Source organism: Thalassophryne amazonica, chromosome 10 (assembly GCF_902500255.1).
Source record: "Thalassophryne amazonica chromosome 10, fThaAma1.1, whole genome shotgun sequence".
Classification (NCBI taxonomy): Eukaryota; Metazoa; Chordata; class Actinopteri; order Batrachoidiformes; family Batrachoididae; genus Thalassophryne; species Thalassophryne amazonica.
In genome coordinates, this window is record NC_047112.1 from 18,257,783 (window position 1) to 18,275,373 (window position 17,591).

At 41.4% G+C, this 17,591-nt stretch overlaps 1 protein-coding gene across 1 annotated transcript in view; it reads right to left on the reverse strand.

Moving 5' to 3' along the window:
- Positions 1 to 17,591, reverse strand: part of lrrc7 (leucine rich repeat containing 7) — a 224,011-nt gene that overhangs the window by 38,198 nt on the left and 168,222 nt on the right. The window contains 6 exon segments of the mRNA XM_034179499.1: positions 37 to 546; positions 6,929 to 7,142; positions 9,815 to 9,926; positions 11,508 to 11,630; positions 11,844 to 12,062; positions 17,182 to 17,306. Coding sequence (XP_034035390.1) covers positions 37 to 546; positions 6,929 to 7,142; positions 9,815 to 9,926; positions 11,508 to 11,630; positions 11,844 to 12,062; positions 17,182 to 17,306 — 1,303 coding nt within the window.

A 17,591-nucleotide genomic window follows, 5' to 3' on the forward strand; every position in this document is an offset into this window, starting at 1 on the left:
ATGGACTGGTAATATGCTTCAGGTGTCATCATTTACCTTCTGTCTATATCCTTGCGGTCAGGGTTGGGACTAGAGGCAGGTGTCAGGTCCAGCTTGGAGGGAAAGGCAGTTCTGTCTTCAAGTGGGCTGGGGGTCCGGGTCCAGTTCTGCCAAGGATTTTGGGAAGCATGTGAACCGGAGGCTTGGTTGTCATTGTCAGGGGTAGAACGCTGGTTACCATGGAAGGGGAGTGTCTGAGTGTCCAGCTCCAAAGGGACTCCAACAATCCGCTCCTGTCGGAGGAGGGGACGGCGCCCATGTGTGGACTGGCTGCGGGGTTTGGAGCCAAGCGTAGGGTTTCCCTCATTTGCGTTTGATGATGGGGGGTCCAGAGGAGATTCCTCTGCATCAAAACCCGTGTTGTCATAGTGAGGAGCTTCAGCCCAGTCGAAAGGCTCACTGAGTGGGCGTCGATCCCCGCGCTGCTGCAGGGTTCCTGATGGAGGGGTTTCTCTTTGAGATAGAAGGGGCTTAGAGTCAATGGGTTTGGGGAAGGACTGAGCCAGTCTACAAAAAAACAAAACAAAACACAATTTTTACTGCAAAAATTGCTAATGTGAACTGTAATCTCTCTCTCATTTTATAATTTTCTCAGTGACATTTCGTGCAATAAATGACTCGAGGTTTAGTTAAAGAGATCTGTGTTTTGAACCTCTTTGTAGTTTTCAATTTGCAAATACCTCTTTTCACAAGTACATCAAGAAGAGGACAAATTGTGATCTGTACTGCACCCCAGGGTCCTTGAAATAACAACTTTAATGCTAGACGGTGTGTTGAATCTGCAGTGGCTCCTCTCAAGTGGAGATGCACAGGAAGAAGAAGGAGAGAGAAAAGTGTTTTTCTCATTGTTAGAGCAACATTAAGGCCCCTTCACGCATAGCACGATTGAAGCCGACTAGCGCATGAGGAGGAACTGCATGCCATTCGTGAATAATCAGAGCCACCTCTAAGGGCCCCGTCACACATAGTACAAATAAGAACAAATCAGGGCGAATCGCAGCGAAACAGCCCGAATGAGCGAACCACAAAAACATCGAGCCGGCATCAGGAGGGACACATGGTCAGGCAGGTGATGGGGCACTTGCATGAAATGTTAATATGTGTGTACAGATGGGGACTGACCAGCCCGGCCCAACACACGTGTCTTTTGAGCGACACCCTGCAGGACAGACACAGCGTCATGTGGAACATAGCTCATGTGGGTGACGTGACATTCAGATCACCTGCTACGTGTTCACATGATGTGATGGTCCGTTTCACTGTTTTCACCTGACAATGTGCATGTGCCCATCACAAAAGTGATATACGCTTTATGTATTTCCACATGATGACAGCAAGCACACAGACGATTGTCACGGTTGACAATCAGTCTCCACAGCAGTGGCGCGATGTGGTGCAACACGTTCCAGGTGCTTGCACTGTGTTGGTGCACGCGCATGCACGAAACCGTCACAGTGGGATCTTTTACGCCTCCCTGACCATGTGTCCCTCCCGACGTCGGTTCAATGTTTTCGTGGTTTGCTCATTCGGGCTGTTTTGCTGCGATTCCCCGATTCGTACTTATTCGTGCTTTGTATGAAAGGGCCCTAACATCAGTCTGAAACAGACAGCACAAACCAGCTGGGTGTTTTTCTGATCGCTGTCATCTGTAATTTAACATTAGTGCAGTGAAATGGCAGCTGCATTGTTACAAGGATGATACCGTTTCACACATCTGTAGAAAAGAAAAAGTCCACATAGCAGTGAGGGAGATGCAGTATTTTAACGCATCTCTCTGACCTTAACTGTAGGACTGGAGAGGTGAGAAACACACTGAAAGATGGAGGGAAGAATGGAGAGTAGAGGATGGCAGGATAGACGAGGGAGAGACAAATGAGAAATAACAGATCCAATGGAGTGATGGTGTAGTCGAGAGAAGGAGGGATGAGAGATAGTTGGAAAGAGGGATAGAGTGAAGGACAGAGGTGAAAGTGACTATGAGTCTGTGCATCTAATTAAAATTCATTGGATCTTCCCAGGGCTAGATCTAATTTGAATCCACACTTGACAATGAAATTAGACGTTTGTGCTGAGATCACAATTTGGGTTTCATTTGCCAGTGTAATATGTCAGAACAAATGGAAACAGGTGTTCTCACTGTTTAAAAATAGGTTTTCACCACACAGAGGCTTTTGATGGAACCAAAAGCTCTAACCATTGCTCCACAGTGTGTTAACTATGAGAATAACTGAAAATGACCTGAATTTAAAAGTAACTGAACATAAAATTAATTCAATATAAACTGACTAAGAAGCTAATTGAATAAGATAATTGAAGAGTAAACAAAATCTAAAACTTTATATACTGTAACTAAATATAACAATTAACTGAATCTAAAGCCAGATAAATCTTATACTACCAGAATGTAAAGCTAACAAAATAAGCTAAATGTAAGCTGAATCTAAAACTTTATATAACTAAGTATAACAATCAACTGAATCTTTAAAGTTAGCTAAATCTGACACTATCAAACTATAAAGCTAACATAATAAGATAACTTTAAAGTAAGTCGAACATATAACTTTATATAACTAAGTATTAAAAAACAATTGAATCTAAAGTCAGATATATCTGAAACTATCAGCTAATATAATAAGGTAACTGTAAAGTAAGTCGAATCTTAAGCTGGGTTTACACATAACAGCAAATCACAAATGCCACGAAGTATACATTCTTGGCCGCTGATCACGAATGTGATGATTCGGGGCAGAGGGGTCAGGTGTCCTCAGGAACTGCTGCAACCTGTTACCACACTTTACGATTACTGGTGAATTACGTGTTGCTGGTGAATTATCAGGAACCATTATGCTCGATCAAGAATAATGTTCCGTGTTGTTGCACGCTATTGCGCATAACAACGTATCGTAAAGTTCTGTCACGTTGTGAATGAGGCGAATTGTCTCCACACACACCCCCAAATTCATCCAACCATCAGCTGCTGAACAACTTAGATTGCTCCAGTTTGCTCCTCAAAACACAGATTAATCCACAGCAGAAGAACTTTGTGACTGCATGCTTAGTTGGGCTCTGTGCTATAGAGTGGCGCAGAGGAGGAGACAGAGCCAGATGTGTGGCTCCACACGACTCTCGTCTCGCTCGTTTTTGCAAACATCAGGCACATGCAGCAGGTGGAACACTTGCAGGAGCGCGCTGAGTAGCACTAGAATGAGACTTTTAGCTGACTTGGTGTCACTGTCCTTCTTCAGCATGCCGCAGTAATGAAACTGAATGCGGTGCAGCAGGGTTTAATTGTGCACATGTCAGAGAAGAACACTGTCATGCTCTATTAAGGATCACCACTAATCAAGATGGATCAACACGCTCAGTTGCGACCTCCACAACATGAGGCGAAATGAGGGTGGTGCGTGACATTCGTGAAAGATTTTTTGACAGCCAAAAACGTGCTCCACGAAAATCACGAATATCACGCACCTTCTTCTTCTTCTTTGTCTTTTGGCTGTTCCTGTTAGGGGTCGCCACAGCATATCAATCACCCTGTCCTCTGTATCTTCCTCTGTCACACCAACCACCTGCATGTCTTCCCTCAGCACATCCATAAACCTCCTCTTTGGCCTCCCTCTTCTCCTCCTGCCTGGTGGCTCCATCCTCAGCATCCTTCTCCCTATATACCCTGGGTCCCTCCTCTGCACATGTCCAAACCATCTCAATCTCGCCTCTCTGACTTTGTCTCCAAACCGTCCCACCTGAGCTGTCCCTTTGATATGTTCATTCATATTCTTGTCCATTCTCATCACTCCCAAAGAGAATCTCAACATCTTCAGCTCTGCCACCTCCAGCTCCGCCTCCTGTCTTTTTGTTAGTGCCACTGTCTCTAAGCCGTATGACATAGCTGGTCTCACTACTGTCTTGTAAACTTTCCTCTTTACTCTTGCTGATATTCTTTGGTCACAAATCACTCCTGCCACCTTTCTCCACCCTGCCTGCACTCTCTTCTTCAGCTCTCTACCACACTCTCCATTACTTTGAACAGTTGAAATAATAATAATAATAGTTAAACAATATTTAAACTCATCTACTTTCACCACTTCTACTCCTTGTAACTGCACTATTCCACTGGGCTCCCTCTCATTCACACACATATGTACTCAGTCTTGCTTCTACTGACTTTCATTCCCTTCTCTCCAAGCTATCTCCACCTCTCCAGACTAGACTCAACTTGCTCTCTACTCTCACTACAGATCACAATGTCATCTGCAGACATCATAGTCCATGGGGACTCTTGTCTGATCTCATCCGCCAACCCTGTCCATCACCACTGCAACAAGAAGGACTCAGAGCTGATCCTTGGTGTAATCCCACCTCCAACTTGAATGAGTCTGTCATTCCAAATGCGCATCTCACCGCTGTCACACTATTCTTGTACTTGTACATGTCCTGCACAACCCTAACATACTTCTCTGCCACTCCAGACTTCCACATACAATACTACAGCTCTTCCACATACAATACTACAGCTCTTCTCTTGGCAGCCTATCATAAGCTTTTTCTAAGTCCACAAACACACACACGAATATCACGCACAAACATGCACTATTAAGAAACCTATTCAGATGTGTTAAGTCACATTAAGAATGTCAGGAATGTGCCAAGAATGACGCAAATATGACATTCCTATGTGTAAACGCAGCATTAAACTTTACAGAACTAAGTATAAAAAAATCAATTGAATCTAAAGTCAGATAAATCTGAAATTACCACAATATAAAGCTAACAATCAATCAATCAATCAATTTTTTTATATAGCGCCAAATCACAACAAACAGTTGCCCCAAGGTGCTTTATATTGTAAGGCAAGGCCATTATAACAGAATAAACCAACTGTAAAGTAAACCAAATCTAAAACTTTCTACAAGTAAACATAAAAATCAATTCAATCTAAATTCAGATAAATCTGAAACTAGCGCAATATAAAGCTAACAGATGAAGCTAATTGTAAAGTAAACTAAATCTAAAACCTTATATAAGTAAATATAAAAACAATTGAATCTCAAGTCAGCTAAATCTGACAGTATCAGAATATAATGTTAACAGAATAAACTACTTAAGTAAACCAAATCAAAAATTATATAAGTACAAAAATCTATCAGAATATGAAGCTAATAAAAGAAGCTGTTAAGTAAACTGAATCTAAAACTTTTATATAATATAAAAAACAATTGAATCAAAAGCCAGCTAAATCTGACACTATCAGAATATAAAGCTAATAAAATAAGCTAACTATTAAGTATACCTAATCTAAACATTATATAATAAAAACCCAATTGAATCTAAAGTCAGCTAAATCTGACACTATCAGAACATAAAGCTAGCAGAATCAGCTAACTAAAGCGTAAACTGAAAAAAAAACAACTTTATATACGAGGTCTGTCAATAAAGTATAGGTCCTTTTTATTTTTTTCAAAAACTATATGGATTTCATTCATATGTTTTTACGTCAGACATGCTTGAACCCTCGTGCGCATGCATGAGTTTTTCCACGCCTGTCGGTGACCTCATTCGCCTGTGAGCACTCCTTGTGGGAGGAGTTGTCCAGCCCCTCGTCGGAATTCCTTTGTCTGAGAAGTTGCTGAGAGACTGGCGCTTTGTTTGATCAAAATTTTTCTAAACCTGTGAGACACATCAAAGTGGACACGGTTCGAAAAATTAAGCTGGTTTTCGGTGAAAATTTTAACAGCTGATGAGAGATTTTGAGGTGATACTGTCGCTTTAAGGACTTCCCACAGTGCGAGACGTCATGCAGCGCTCTCAGGCGCCGTCGTCAGCCTGTTTCAAGAAGAAAACCTCCACATTTCAGGCTCTATTGATCCAGGACGTCGTGAGAGCAGCCGCCACGATGCTCCGCCACAGGAAAAACACCTCTGTTGGAAGCCTTAAGGACAATTTGGAACATGTCCAGCTGTTAAACAATTTCTCATACACTCACTCCACTGAAAGCCATCAAAAGCCGCCTGGATTTTACAAATGGTTATCAACACGGAGGTGTTTCCGACGCGGACCCGTCCGCACGTCTTTCATTAAAAAAATCTCCTTTAACAGTGGAATATCCGGAAAAAATGCTGAAACCGACTTCTTCTGAAACTTCTCTGTTCTCTCACGACGTCCTGGATCAATAGAGCCTGAATGTGGAGGTTTTCAGCTTGAAACAGGCTTGACGACGGTGCCTGGGACCGCTGCGCGACGTCTCGCTCCGTGGGAAGTCCTTAAAGCGACAGTATCACCTCAAAATCTCTCATCAGCCGTTAAAATTTTCACGGAAACCAGCTTAGTTTTCGAACCGTGTCCACTTCGATGTGTCTCACAGGTTTAGAAAAAATTTTGATCAAACAAAGCGCCAGTCTCTCAGCAACTTCTCAGACAAAGGAATTCCGACGAGGGGCTGGACGACTCCTCCCACAAGGAGTGCTCACAGGCGAATGATGTCACCGACAGGCGTGGAAAAACTCACGCATGCGCACGAAGGTTCAAGCATGTCTGACGTAAAAACATATGAATGAAATCCATATAGTTTTTGAAAAAAATAAAAAGGACCTATACTTTATTGACAGCCCTCGTATAAATACAAAAATCATCTAAATCTAAAGCTAGCTAAATCTGGCTACTAGAGTCAATTGACAATAATTGATTTTCACCCCAAAAAAACACCCCTAAAATTGTTAATTCCCTCAACAAGATGGGGGACAAAAATACAGTGGAAATGACGTTGCAGTCTGCTTTAGTCTTTCATTCTTTTATTATTATTTGTTTTTAACCATCTCTATGGTAGATCAGTTAGTCGTGAGTCGTTGAGGTGAGACGGTGTAAAGCAGTACCTGCGCGGGTCTGTGTATACCTGTTGGTCCAGTGCGTCTGAGGGGCCTGGTCTTTACTGGGGGCCGGCAGGGCGGGATTGTGTGGGTGTGTGTGCGAGAGCGTGTGTGGGTGTGCGTTGGCAGGAGGGTTGGAGGAGCCCGAGGAGCCCTGTGACGGGGAGTAGTCAGAATAGGTCGCAGAGGAGCCGCTGTGGTTCAGACAGTGGAGCTTATCCACGTCTTCATCGGTCGACTCTGGACACAAACAAAGACAGAGTGCTCTTTTATTCCCAATGTCACGTGCCTCTGTTGACCTGTGCTGATGTACTTATTGCAAAGTGCTGTTGGCGTAATCGCTGCCTGGCTTTCCTCAAACGATCTTAAGTAGAGGTGCTTGTATCGACACAAATCTGAGGTGACATAAAACGCGTTGGGGTGGCTACATGCATTTAAAGTCAAGACAGACAAGTTTCCATGATGTTGACTGCATGCACAAGAGAATACAACACATTACATTACAGCTACGTATATGAAAAAGCACTGGGACGTCTGCTTATGAGGGGCTTGTTCTTTAAGATCAAGACCCTCATCAGCAGTTGAATTGTAATGCCATAGCGGAGGACAGCTTTGCTGAGGTAAGCGGCTAACTATATAATTGGTATACGTAGCACTATATAATCAGTTTATTTCCATTTAGTGAGGTAAACATGCACACGTTCACTTCCGCAGGGGTCCCCTCTGTGCTACAGGACAATTCTAATGATATTTTAACCTGTTCAGTGGTGACAAGAAGTGATTTCCAGAGAGTGTTTCCAGCTTGCTCCATGCCATTGCATTCCATAGCCGGTGACAGTGTTTGGGTTCAAATTGAATATTGTCAATATTACTTTCATTTTTTGTTCCTGAGTGAAAAGATGACTTCCAAAATGTTTGAAAATAAAGACAATAGCTTGCCCCTGTGCAATTCTATTGTGTAACCATGATGATGTTTACATTCTAAATCAATACTGCACCAATTAAAATTCTTCCTGTCCCAAGTGAAAAGATGAACTAAAAAAAAAACCTGAAGATGGAACCAGGCTGAATAAATAAATAAATAAATCAGAGTAAATAAGAGTAAATAAATGAACTTATTCAGCTCTTCCAACAGGGTCGATCACAGTGTGTTGCTTATAAGAGTACAGGCCTGACCCTAGCCAGGCCAAATTTTATTTTATTTTTTTGAATTGTGCCAATGGAAAATAATACAGACAAAATGACAAATAATGTCAAATATCCATTCATTTGGAAATCAATAATCATTTTGGTGTGTTCCCATCAGCACTGCAGTGTTTCTGCAGTTTCTTTAGCAGTGCTACTACAGCCAGCTAAATCTTTCTACATTTGTCTTTGATTATGGCTCTGATAGTGATTGTAGCCATTAAGTATTCTTTAATATATACACTTGTGGGATTTTGTTTTGTTTTTTCTATGTGATATCCACTTGGTAAAAGCAGAACACGTTTAACTTTTTAAACCAAAGATCAAGCTATAGAGGACTATGGTAAAAATGGATACATAATGAGCAGATCACTGCATTATTACAGTGGAACCTCAGTTTAAGAACAACTTTGTTTATCAACTTTTTTTTTTTATGAAAAATGCATCACTTTTCAAACAAAGTCTTGGTTCACAAACTCCTCCGCCGCAGTAGGTGGCGGTAATGCACCATGTTGGGTTGGAATCCTCCAATAAACTCGAAAGAAGACGAAAAAGCAAGACAGTCCATCTTTGGAAGTTTATTAAATCATATATTTGGGGACTGTGCAGTGGTTCTCCTAACGGTTTAGTTTGTTGTGGACATTAATCGTACAATAAGTGGAGCTAACGGGAAAAGCTACCAACAGCTAAATGTGCTAATGTTGCAACAGGGGCGTCTGATCCGTTCAGAAGTTTACTTACCTGTTCTTATTGTCTTGTCTGTACAGGTAAGGTGAAATTAAATTGTCTATTGTTGATTACACCCAGTTCTTATTTTACAAAGTACAAAGTCAACCGACTTCTCAATTTAAATTTATTTAAAGTCACAGTGAAAAACAGGCCTGGATTCTGAAGAACGTCTCTTTCGCAGAAGACCCATCTGTTCAGAACCCTGAACAAAGGACTAAAACAGTGTTTTATAAAACACAACGTGGGTGTGACAAAGACGGATCTTATGTCGCAAAATCCTTCCCTTATTGGTCCCTGTGGGCATTAGAGGAGGTCCAGCCCCTGCCCATAACCTGTGCGATAACGGGACATAATATAATTTTTTATATTGTAACTTGAATCTCTTTGTTCTAAGTGGTAAACCCCGTTCAACCCAGTTCCACATGCACGTTTAAGCAAATAACAGACTAAAAGTATACCAAATTAAGAATATAACCATTTAAGTAAAGTTAAAAAGGTAAAAGCAGTGTTCTTTTTGGGTCCAGGAACTGATGAATCCTTTTTACATTTCTTACGGCCAAAACTGGTTTCAGTTAAGAACAACATTTAGGAACCAATTAAATTCTAAAACCAAGGTTCCACTTAATTATTATTGCAGCACCAGTAGCCCTGAAATAAATCAATTTAAAATTCTCAGAGAAACACTGCTTCACATAAAGTTCTCCAGCTAGAAGACTTTTTTGTGCCTGTTGAACATACTTCCATTGTGTTGTGAAGCTTTGCAGCATGTCTGTGGTTGTTAAATTGATGCAGATAGTGTAGTTCTAAGCATTTCCTGCACTGGCTGGTGTAGCTTTGAGTTGGAAGTGTTGTGGCGTCTATTGGCCACCACACTAAGTGTCTTCAAATGGACCATTTTACATTTCTGAATTACTGAGGTGTACCAGCTTGTCAGTGTGCCCACATCTATGTGCAAGATGCACCTCTGCATGCATGTGCAAGTTTTCACATGACTGTACCTTTCTTGTCTTTGCCCAACAGCACCACCTTTGGTTTGTACATCGGCGGTTCCACCAGTGTGGGCCTCATATCAGAGATACGGATGTCGTTGGGGGAACCACCCATAGAATCCTGCAGACAGATGATCACAGAGGTTCACCTTAGATAAGAAGCTCTTCCAATAAGGCCAAACAATCCATAAATGCACCTTGCATTGTGATTAAAAACATTATTAACCAGCCTTGACTGAATCTACAACTTCATAACTTTCTATACTATCCAACTGATGCTGAAGATTGCATTATCTTGTTTAATTTGTCAAAAATGCCTCAGCAATCTTTAGTCAGACTGAGTGATTCTACATCAACTATTGGCATTAGGTTTGATAGAAAACAAACATTTACTGATTATGATAACATTCCTACTTGGTATAGAGTTGCAAATTGTGGATAATGCTAAAAACACTACTTGACTCTTTGATCCATAACCAACAAAATTGTTTAAAGACCTCACTCCTGAAAATTGTGAACCTGTCATATCTGGTTCTGTTCCTGTTTGTTTTTAATAAATATCTATTCTCATGAAACCAACCCCAGATCTGGGTTCACTGGCAAAGCCACCTTTCTGCTCAAAAGTTCTTGAAATTTGTTTCACAGCAACGTGGCTCATCTTGTTGATAATTATCTCTTTGAGCGGCTGCACTCTTTGGATAGTTATTCTTTGGAGATGACACTTACTACAGTGGTCAATGATCTTTTGCTGGCGACAGACTCAGATACCACCACAGTGCCACTTCTGCTGGATCTGACTGCACTGTCCGATACAGTTCATCATCACATATTGTTGGATAGGCTTGAAAATTATGTTGGTATTACTGATCAGGTTCTTTCTTAGATAGCATTTATCTATATATAGCTAGAGTTCTAACCAGCAGAAAACGTTTGACCATATTACACCAGTTTGGCCTCCCTTCACTGGATCCCTGTTGAAATGAAGTCAGATTTTAAGGTTTGGTTATTAACATACAAAATAATCATGGACTAGCTCTTCCCTATCTGGCAGATTAAAAAAACTCCCTCTGGTGTTTTTTTGAGGAAGAAACCTCAAGCAGACGAGACTCAGAGGGGTGACCTGCTGCTTAGCCCATTCAGATCAGATAAATAAAATACAAAGACTCAGGAAGTATTCGAAACGAAATCCAGGTCAAATCAGGTCCAAAAAGTCCCAGTTGTAGATTGGTTAAATGTTGTAAATAAAAATCCAGTTGGGCAGGAGCCATGGGTAAGTATCTGGCTACGTCTTCAGCTTGGTAGTATTTGTTATTTTGTTATTGTTTGTGTGGCCAAAACATGGACATCCCACTGAGTCTGGTCTGCTTGAGGTTTCTTCCTGTAACTAAAATAAGCTGCTGCAGTTTTTCTTTACCACTGTTGCTAATGTGCTTGTCCAGGAGGAGGGTAAGGTTAGAAGATACTCATATAAATTCCCATGGAGCATATTATGTTGTGATTTGGCAGTATATAAATAAATTAATTTGAATTAACTATATTTTATTCATACTGCCATTAATGTTACACTGACTGTAAAAAAAAACCTAAACCAAATAAAAATTTTCATTAAACAAACAATTCTTAAATTATATTGAATGGTGACACCACAAGCACACCAACTGTATTATCCACTGCACACTGCATGCATTTTATGTCTAATAACCTCAGAGCTCTCTGTCATATCCTCTTTGTCCGTCCTTTTCGGTATATCGATGCCAGAGTTATGCATTGATCCCTGATCTATGAGCTGATTCTGAGAGAAGTCCTGCATCTCTCTGTCCGTCACCTGCCAAAACACGGACAACTTTATTTTCATCAACGTATCAAATGCAACAACTAAAGAAGACGACAGTTTTTGTCTTATACCTTTGCCATGAAAGACCTCATGTTGCTCTGTTGATTTAATTTGTTTGCTAAATTTGGTGGGGATTAACAAAAATAGGTTTGCTAGTGTAAGCCTCTGTATGTCTTTGTGTGTATGGGATTGTGCGTTTGATACCTCTTTGGGAGGAAGTGGCCATGGTGGTTCATATGGTTCTTTGTTGAGATGTGTGTGTTCCATGTTGGTTCCAGCCGAGGTCGCAGTTCCTGTGCTCAGCTGGTGTTGGTGGCCATGACCAGGGTGTACAGTTTTACCCACAAGGCTTTGCACTGACTTGACCATGTTTTTGAGGTCCTCCGGGTACGGTGTCGGATAGCGCTTTAGGTTTATCTCCACCTACATGCAGCAACACATATGGACATGAGAATGAATTCACACGCACAAAGGTTAGAACTCAGAAAGAACCATGATCCTACTGGACATTGTTAACTATTTGCACAAAGGAATCACAGCCCATTGTAATTCTTGAATTATAGTTTGTGTCATGTATTTTAGGCTAAATAATGTTGATAGTACAGAGACATGTTGGGATAGGTTCACAGAATAAGACAAGTCATCAAGAAGAAAATTTTTGAAATAAAAGTGGTTAAGCGTTGGGCTTGAGACCAGAGGATCTGTTCAAATCCCAGCCTGACTGGAAAATCACTTAGGGCCCTTGGGGAGGGTCCTAAATCCCCTAGTTGCTCCCGGTGTGTAGTGAGCACTTTGCGTGGCAGCATCCTGACATCGGGGTGAATGTGAGGCATTATTGTAAACCATTTACCATTTACCAAAACTGCAAGAAAAAAAAAAAAGCTGAAATGAAGCAGCATAAATGCCACTTATGCTCAATTTACATAATATTCATGGCATTTAAAGCAGGTTATAAACTTGAAAAAATTAAGTTAACTTTGATTGCAAAAAAGAGGAATGGAGTGTAAATCATCAATCTTCTCATATAGTTTCTCCCTACAGCTCAGTCCTGAACCTCCTCCACACGTATCCAGTTTGTCTTCACACCTACCTTTGCTCTATGCTGCAGAAGCCCTTTGGCAATTGAAAAGTAGAAAAAAGTCTCTCTTGCTGTTTCTGTAGGCTTTGTCATAATTATGAGTATGCACAGTACTAGACTTCCAAGGCTTTGAAAAGCCTCTGTGTGTGCCATGTAAAATTGAGTGAGTAAACAGATAAATGAGTCCAACCCCTCTAAATTAACATAACCCCAAAACAATAAATGCCATCATCACATAAGACCCCAAATTAAAATGGCATATAATGAAATTAAACTAATTAAACACTGGTGTACTTTGATGTACAAGATCAATAAAAATTTCCATAAACCAGCCTGCACCTACTGGATATTTCTGGGATTGTTCTCATCATTACATCCATAATAGAAATCAGGAGCAAATGTGGTTGAAATTACATGCAGCTTCAAATTAGCTGTATGTCAGTTTCTTTCACTGTCAAACTCGAATCTGGTAGCTACCAACGCCACCGGTGCCTGCATAGTACGTCAGAATAAACCTATGCAAAAAGTAGTAAATAAGCTAGGAAGGTTTGTGAGATAGGAATTGGACTTCCAGTTCCTTATGAACTGGTGTCCTATACAGGGGTCGTTGTAGACTCTCATCTGAGTCACATGACAGGATCCAGGGATAAGCACTGACCTGATGGGTCTCACACCTTGCATACAGTGCATCCAGAAAGTGGAAACGGGATGCACCTGAGCTTGATTTTTGAGTTTCATGGCAAAGGCTGTGAACGCCTCATGTGATTTCTTGTGATTATTTTTAATAAATTTTTAAAAATCTCAAAAACAAACTTTTCACATTGTCATTATAGGGTATTGTGTGCAGAATTTTGAAGGAAAAAAGAAAGAATTTCATCCTTTTTGGAATAAGGTTGTAACATAACAAAATATGCAAAAAGTGAAGTACCGTGAATATTTTCCAGATTCACCATATGAAGACAGGTGTGTGCTTTTTCAAGTCATGTCCAATCAACTGAATTTACACCCGGTGGACTCCAATTAAGCTGTAGAAAAATGTCAAAGATGATCAGTGGAAATAGGATGCACCTGAGCTCAATTTTGAGCATCATGGCAAAGGCTGTGAATACTTATGTACATGTGATTTCTTAGTTTTTTATTTTTAATAAATTTGCAAAAATCTACCCCCCCCCCCCCCCTTTTTTTTTTCTGATTGTCATTTTGGGGTATTGTGTGTAGAATTTTGAGGAAAAATTTATTTCCTCCATTTTGGAATAAGGCTGTAACATAAAAAAGTGGAAAAACTGCAGTGCTGTGAATAACTTTCTGGATGCACTGTAGGAGTTACTTCTACTATTTAATTATGACTTTTTCATTTGTAATTATGTCTTACTAGTTCACAACTATAAAATAGTAGAGGAAGCCGGGGCACAGTGGATCACAAATGTTTTGTGGCAGCAAAAACACATTATGCATAGGTTTAGGTCATTCTATTGTGGATTTAATACAGCAAGTTATTGTTTATAAGGCTGTGTTATTTATGTCTCCCCAAGTGTAATTTACAGGTGTTTAAAATCGATTTTAAAATTTTTGATTCACTGTGCCCCAGACACTAATTCACGGGGCACAGTGAATCAACTTAGAATATAATGAAAAACACATGATTCTAAAGATTTCTTCAAAATTATTAAACATATGTTGATGCATATACAAACTATAATCCAGCAAACCAGTTTGTGGATTATACTACAAAGTCATATTTGTGTATTTGTCTGCATGGCAGAGAACACAGAGCTGAACTATAACAAACTTGGCAAGGTTGGCTATAAAGCAGATCCATCGTTTTTTCCAACTTGGAAGGGACGCATTTAGCAAATTTCTTAAGGCCCCTTCACACACAACACGATTGAAGCCGACTACAGCACAAAGGAGGAATTGCATGCCATTCGTGAAAAACTGGAGCCGACTCAAACACCTCGTACACCTGTCGCTACAACCATTTGTGCACAAAAGTGGCTGAAAGACAGCGAATTCCCTGCACATGCTCATTCGATCCCCCTCTCGGCAGGTGTTGGCCAAATTCCGGGTGTCACACACAAACATCTAACACTGCTCGCTGCACACTTAGAAAATGTGGGGCTATTTGCGCACCTGGTATGATAGTAGACAGCAGATGATCACATTCAACCTGTCTGAAAATTGTCAAAGTGCAACACGAGTGTGGAGTCACCTAGCAACACACATGGGTGTAACTGTGCCGGCTCCCCCCTCCCCCAACACACACACGCACACACACACACACACACACCATGAAGTCAACATTGTCAGCTGTGGCTGAAGGTCCCGGAGTCCAGTCGCTTTGCTCATATGTTTTGCTGTGGACATATGGAGCCTGTCAGCTGACCACAGACTGTCAGCTGGATGACACCATGCATGCAAGGTGTCAAATTAAAAACACAAACATCAGACAGATGCAGGACAAACATAATAATACATACATTAAATTAAAATCACAGAGCAAAGCAACAGAGAGTGAGCCTTTTTGTTCTGTGAGCTGCGAGATCCGCTGACAGAGGTGAGCGTGTCCCCCTGTGACGTGCAGCTGGTCAGATATCTGTGCTCGCATGTCACAGCTCGCGAACACCTGTACTGGCTTATAAGATATGAAGTCACATAACTACAGCGTGAAGTGCGATGTCGGCAGGCTGTCCTCACGTGGAAATAAATTAAAACACATATTGCTTCAGCTGACCGCTGCATCAGTGCACCGCAATGCTGATGAATATTGTGCCATGCAGGAAATCACCCCGTGGGACACCCCCGCGTTTTGTCAGTTATTACGGTGCTTTTTTGCCATAATTAAAGACTTCCTCTTAGTCTACATCGTCTAATTTCTCTTTTTTTAAAAATGTGTTTATCTCTTTGTTGATTTTAGGCATTTTACGCTTCTGTTCTAGGACAGCGATGGTAGTGCAGTGGATGTCGGCAGGCTGTCCTCACGTGGAAATAAATTAAAACACATATTGCTTCAGCTGACCGCTGCATCAGTGCACCGCAATGCTGATGAATATTGTGCCATGCAGGAAATCACCCCGTGGGACGCCCCCGCGTTTTGTCAGTTATTACGGTGCTTTTTTGCCATAATTAAAGACTTCCTCTTAGTCTACATCGTCTAATTTCTCTTTTTTTTAAAAATGTGTTTATCTCTTTGTTGATTTTAGGCATTTTACGCTTCTGTTCTAGGACAGCGATGGTAGTGCAGTGGTAAAATTTCTGTCTGTTAATCAGAGCTTTTGTGAATTGCAGGTTCAAATCCTGCGGGCGGCATGTATTTTTTTTATTTTTTGTTTCCATAGCAGTGCACGATGTGGTTCCACACGCTCCAGCTGCTCGACTGTGTTCGTGCATGAGCGTGCGCAAAACTGTCGCCTGTGCAACCACACATCCCTCACGACAGCAGGTGGAATGTTTCGTGGTTCCCCGTTTGGTGTTTGGTTCGTGGATTTTCTTCCGGTTTCTGCGTCTTTCGTGCTATGTGTGAAGGGGCTAATGTGTGTTTTAGGTTCTTGACTGGGGTGTGAAACAAGTGGCTCGCATTATGTGGTACTCACATGTGTGCTTTACTGTTCTTTTTCAGCTATGAAATTAACAACAGAATTGTTCACCTAAAAGGATGAGTGACAGATGTCTCCGTGCTTGTACGCTGCCACATTTTTGAGCAGATACAGGATCATAATGAGGCTGTCTTGCTTTACTCATACCCTCCTAAAAAGCTTCAAGTCAACAACGACTTCTTCTTTTGGCTGCTGCCGTCAAGACTCACAACAGCAGATCATACATCTCATCTGGCCCTGTCTTCTGCATCTTCCTCTGTCACGACAACCACCTGCATGTCCTCCCTCAGCACATCCATAAACCTCCTCTTTGGCCTCCCTCTTCTCCTCCTGCCTGGTGGCTCCATCCTCAGCATCCTTCTCCCTATATAACCTGGGTCCCTCCTCTGCACATCCAAAACACCTCCTTGGCTTTGACTCCAAACCAGCTGACGTGAGTTGTCCCACTGATGTGTTCATCCCTAATCCTGTCCATTCTCATCACTCCCAAAGCAAACCGCAGCATCTTCAGCTCTGCCACCTCCAGCTCTGCTTCCTGTCTTTTTCTTAGCACCACTCCATCTAAGAAAAGCAACCTAAGTACCGTCTTTTAAACTTTCCCTTTCACTTTTACAGTTACCCTTTTGTCACAAATCATTTCTTCCACCTTTCTCCACCCTGTCTGCACTCTCTTCTTCACTTTACCATGTTTCCCGTTACTTTGGAAGACGTTTCAGTGCAACTAACGAAGTTTCCCTCATGAGATTCCAGTTTAGCTGCATTGGCTTGACTAATGCATCTTATCCTGAGGCAGAAGCAGCAGCATTAATTGCTCATTATCACCATTAGTATCAAAGAGAGAGAGACAGAGACAGAGAGAGAGGAGGCTGACCTTGACCTTCCCAGAGTTGTCTTCTTCTTCTTTTTTGTCCTCAAAGTCGAAGGCTACAGTCATCCTCTGCTGTCTCTGCTCCTCCCACAGTGTAGGATTAAAGCTGTCACTGTCTGACTGGTAATCTGCACACACACCATGGAAAGGACACAAACTGAAGCACCTTCACACTGAAGGTGCCTCAACACTTGTACAAATTTGATCCCTGCACTGGCACACAATCTGGCGTGCCAATGAGTAAACTTGTAATATGTGAACTGTGCGTGCAAGTGCACAAAGAAAATTTAGAAATGTTCAAAATTTCTGGGACGCATAAATTTCGTGCCATTTGCGTGAACTAGTTGTGAACATTGTGCAACCTATTCAAAAACACTGCATGTCACTGCGAGCAGGGAACCTCAAATTAGATT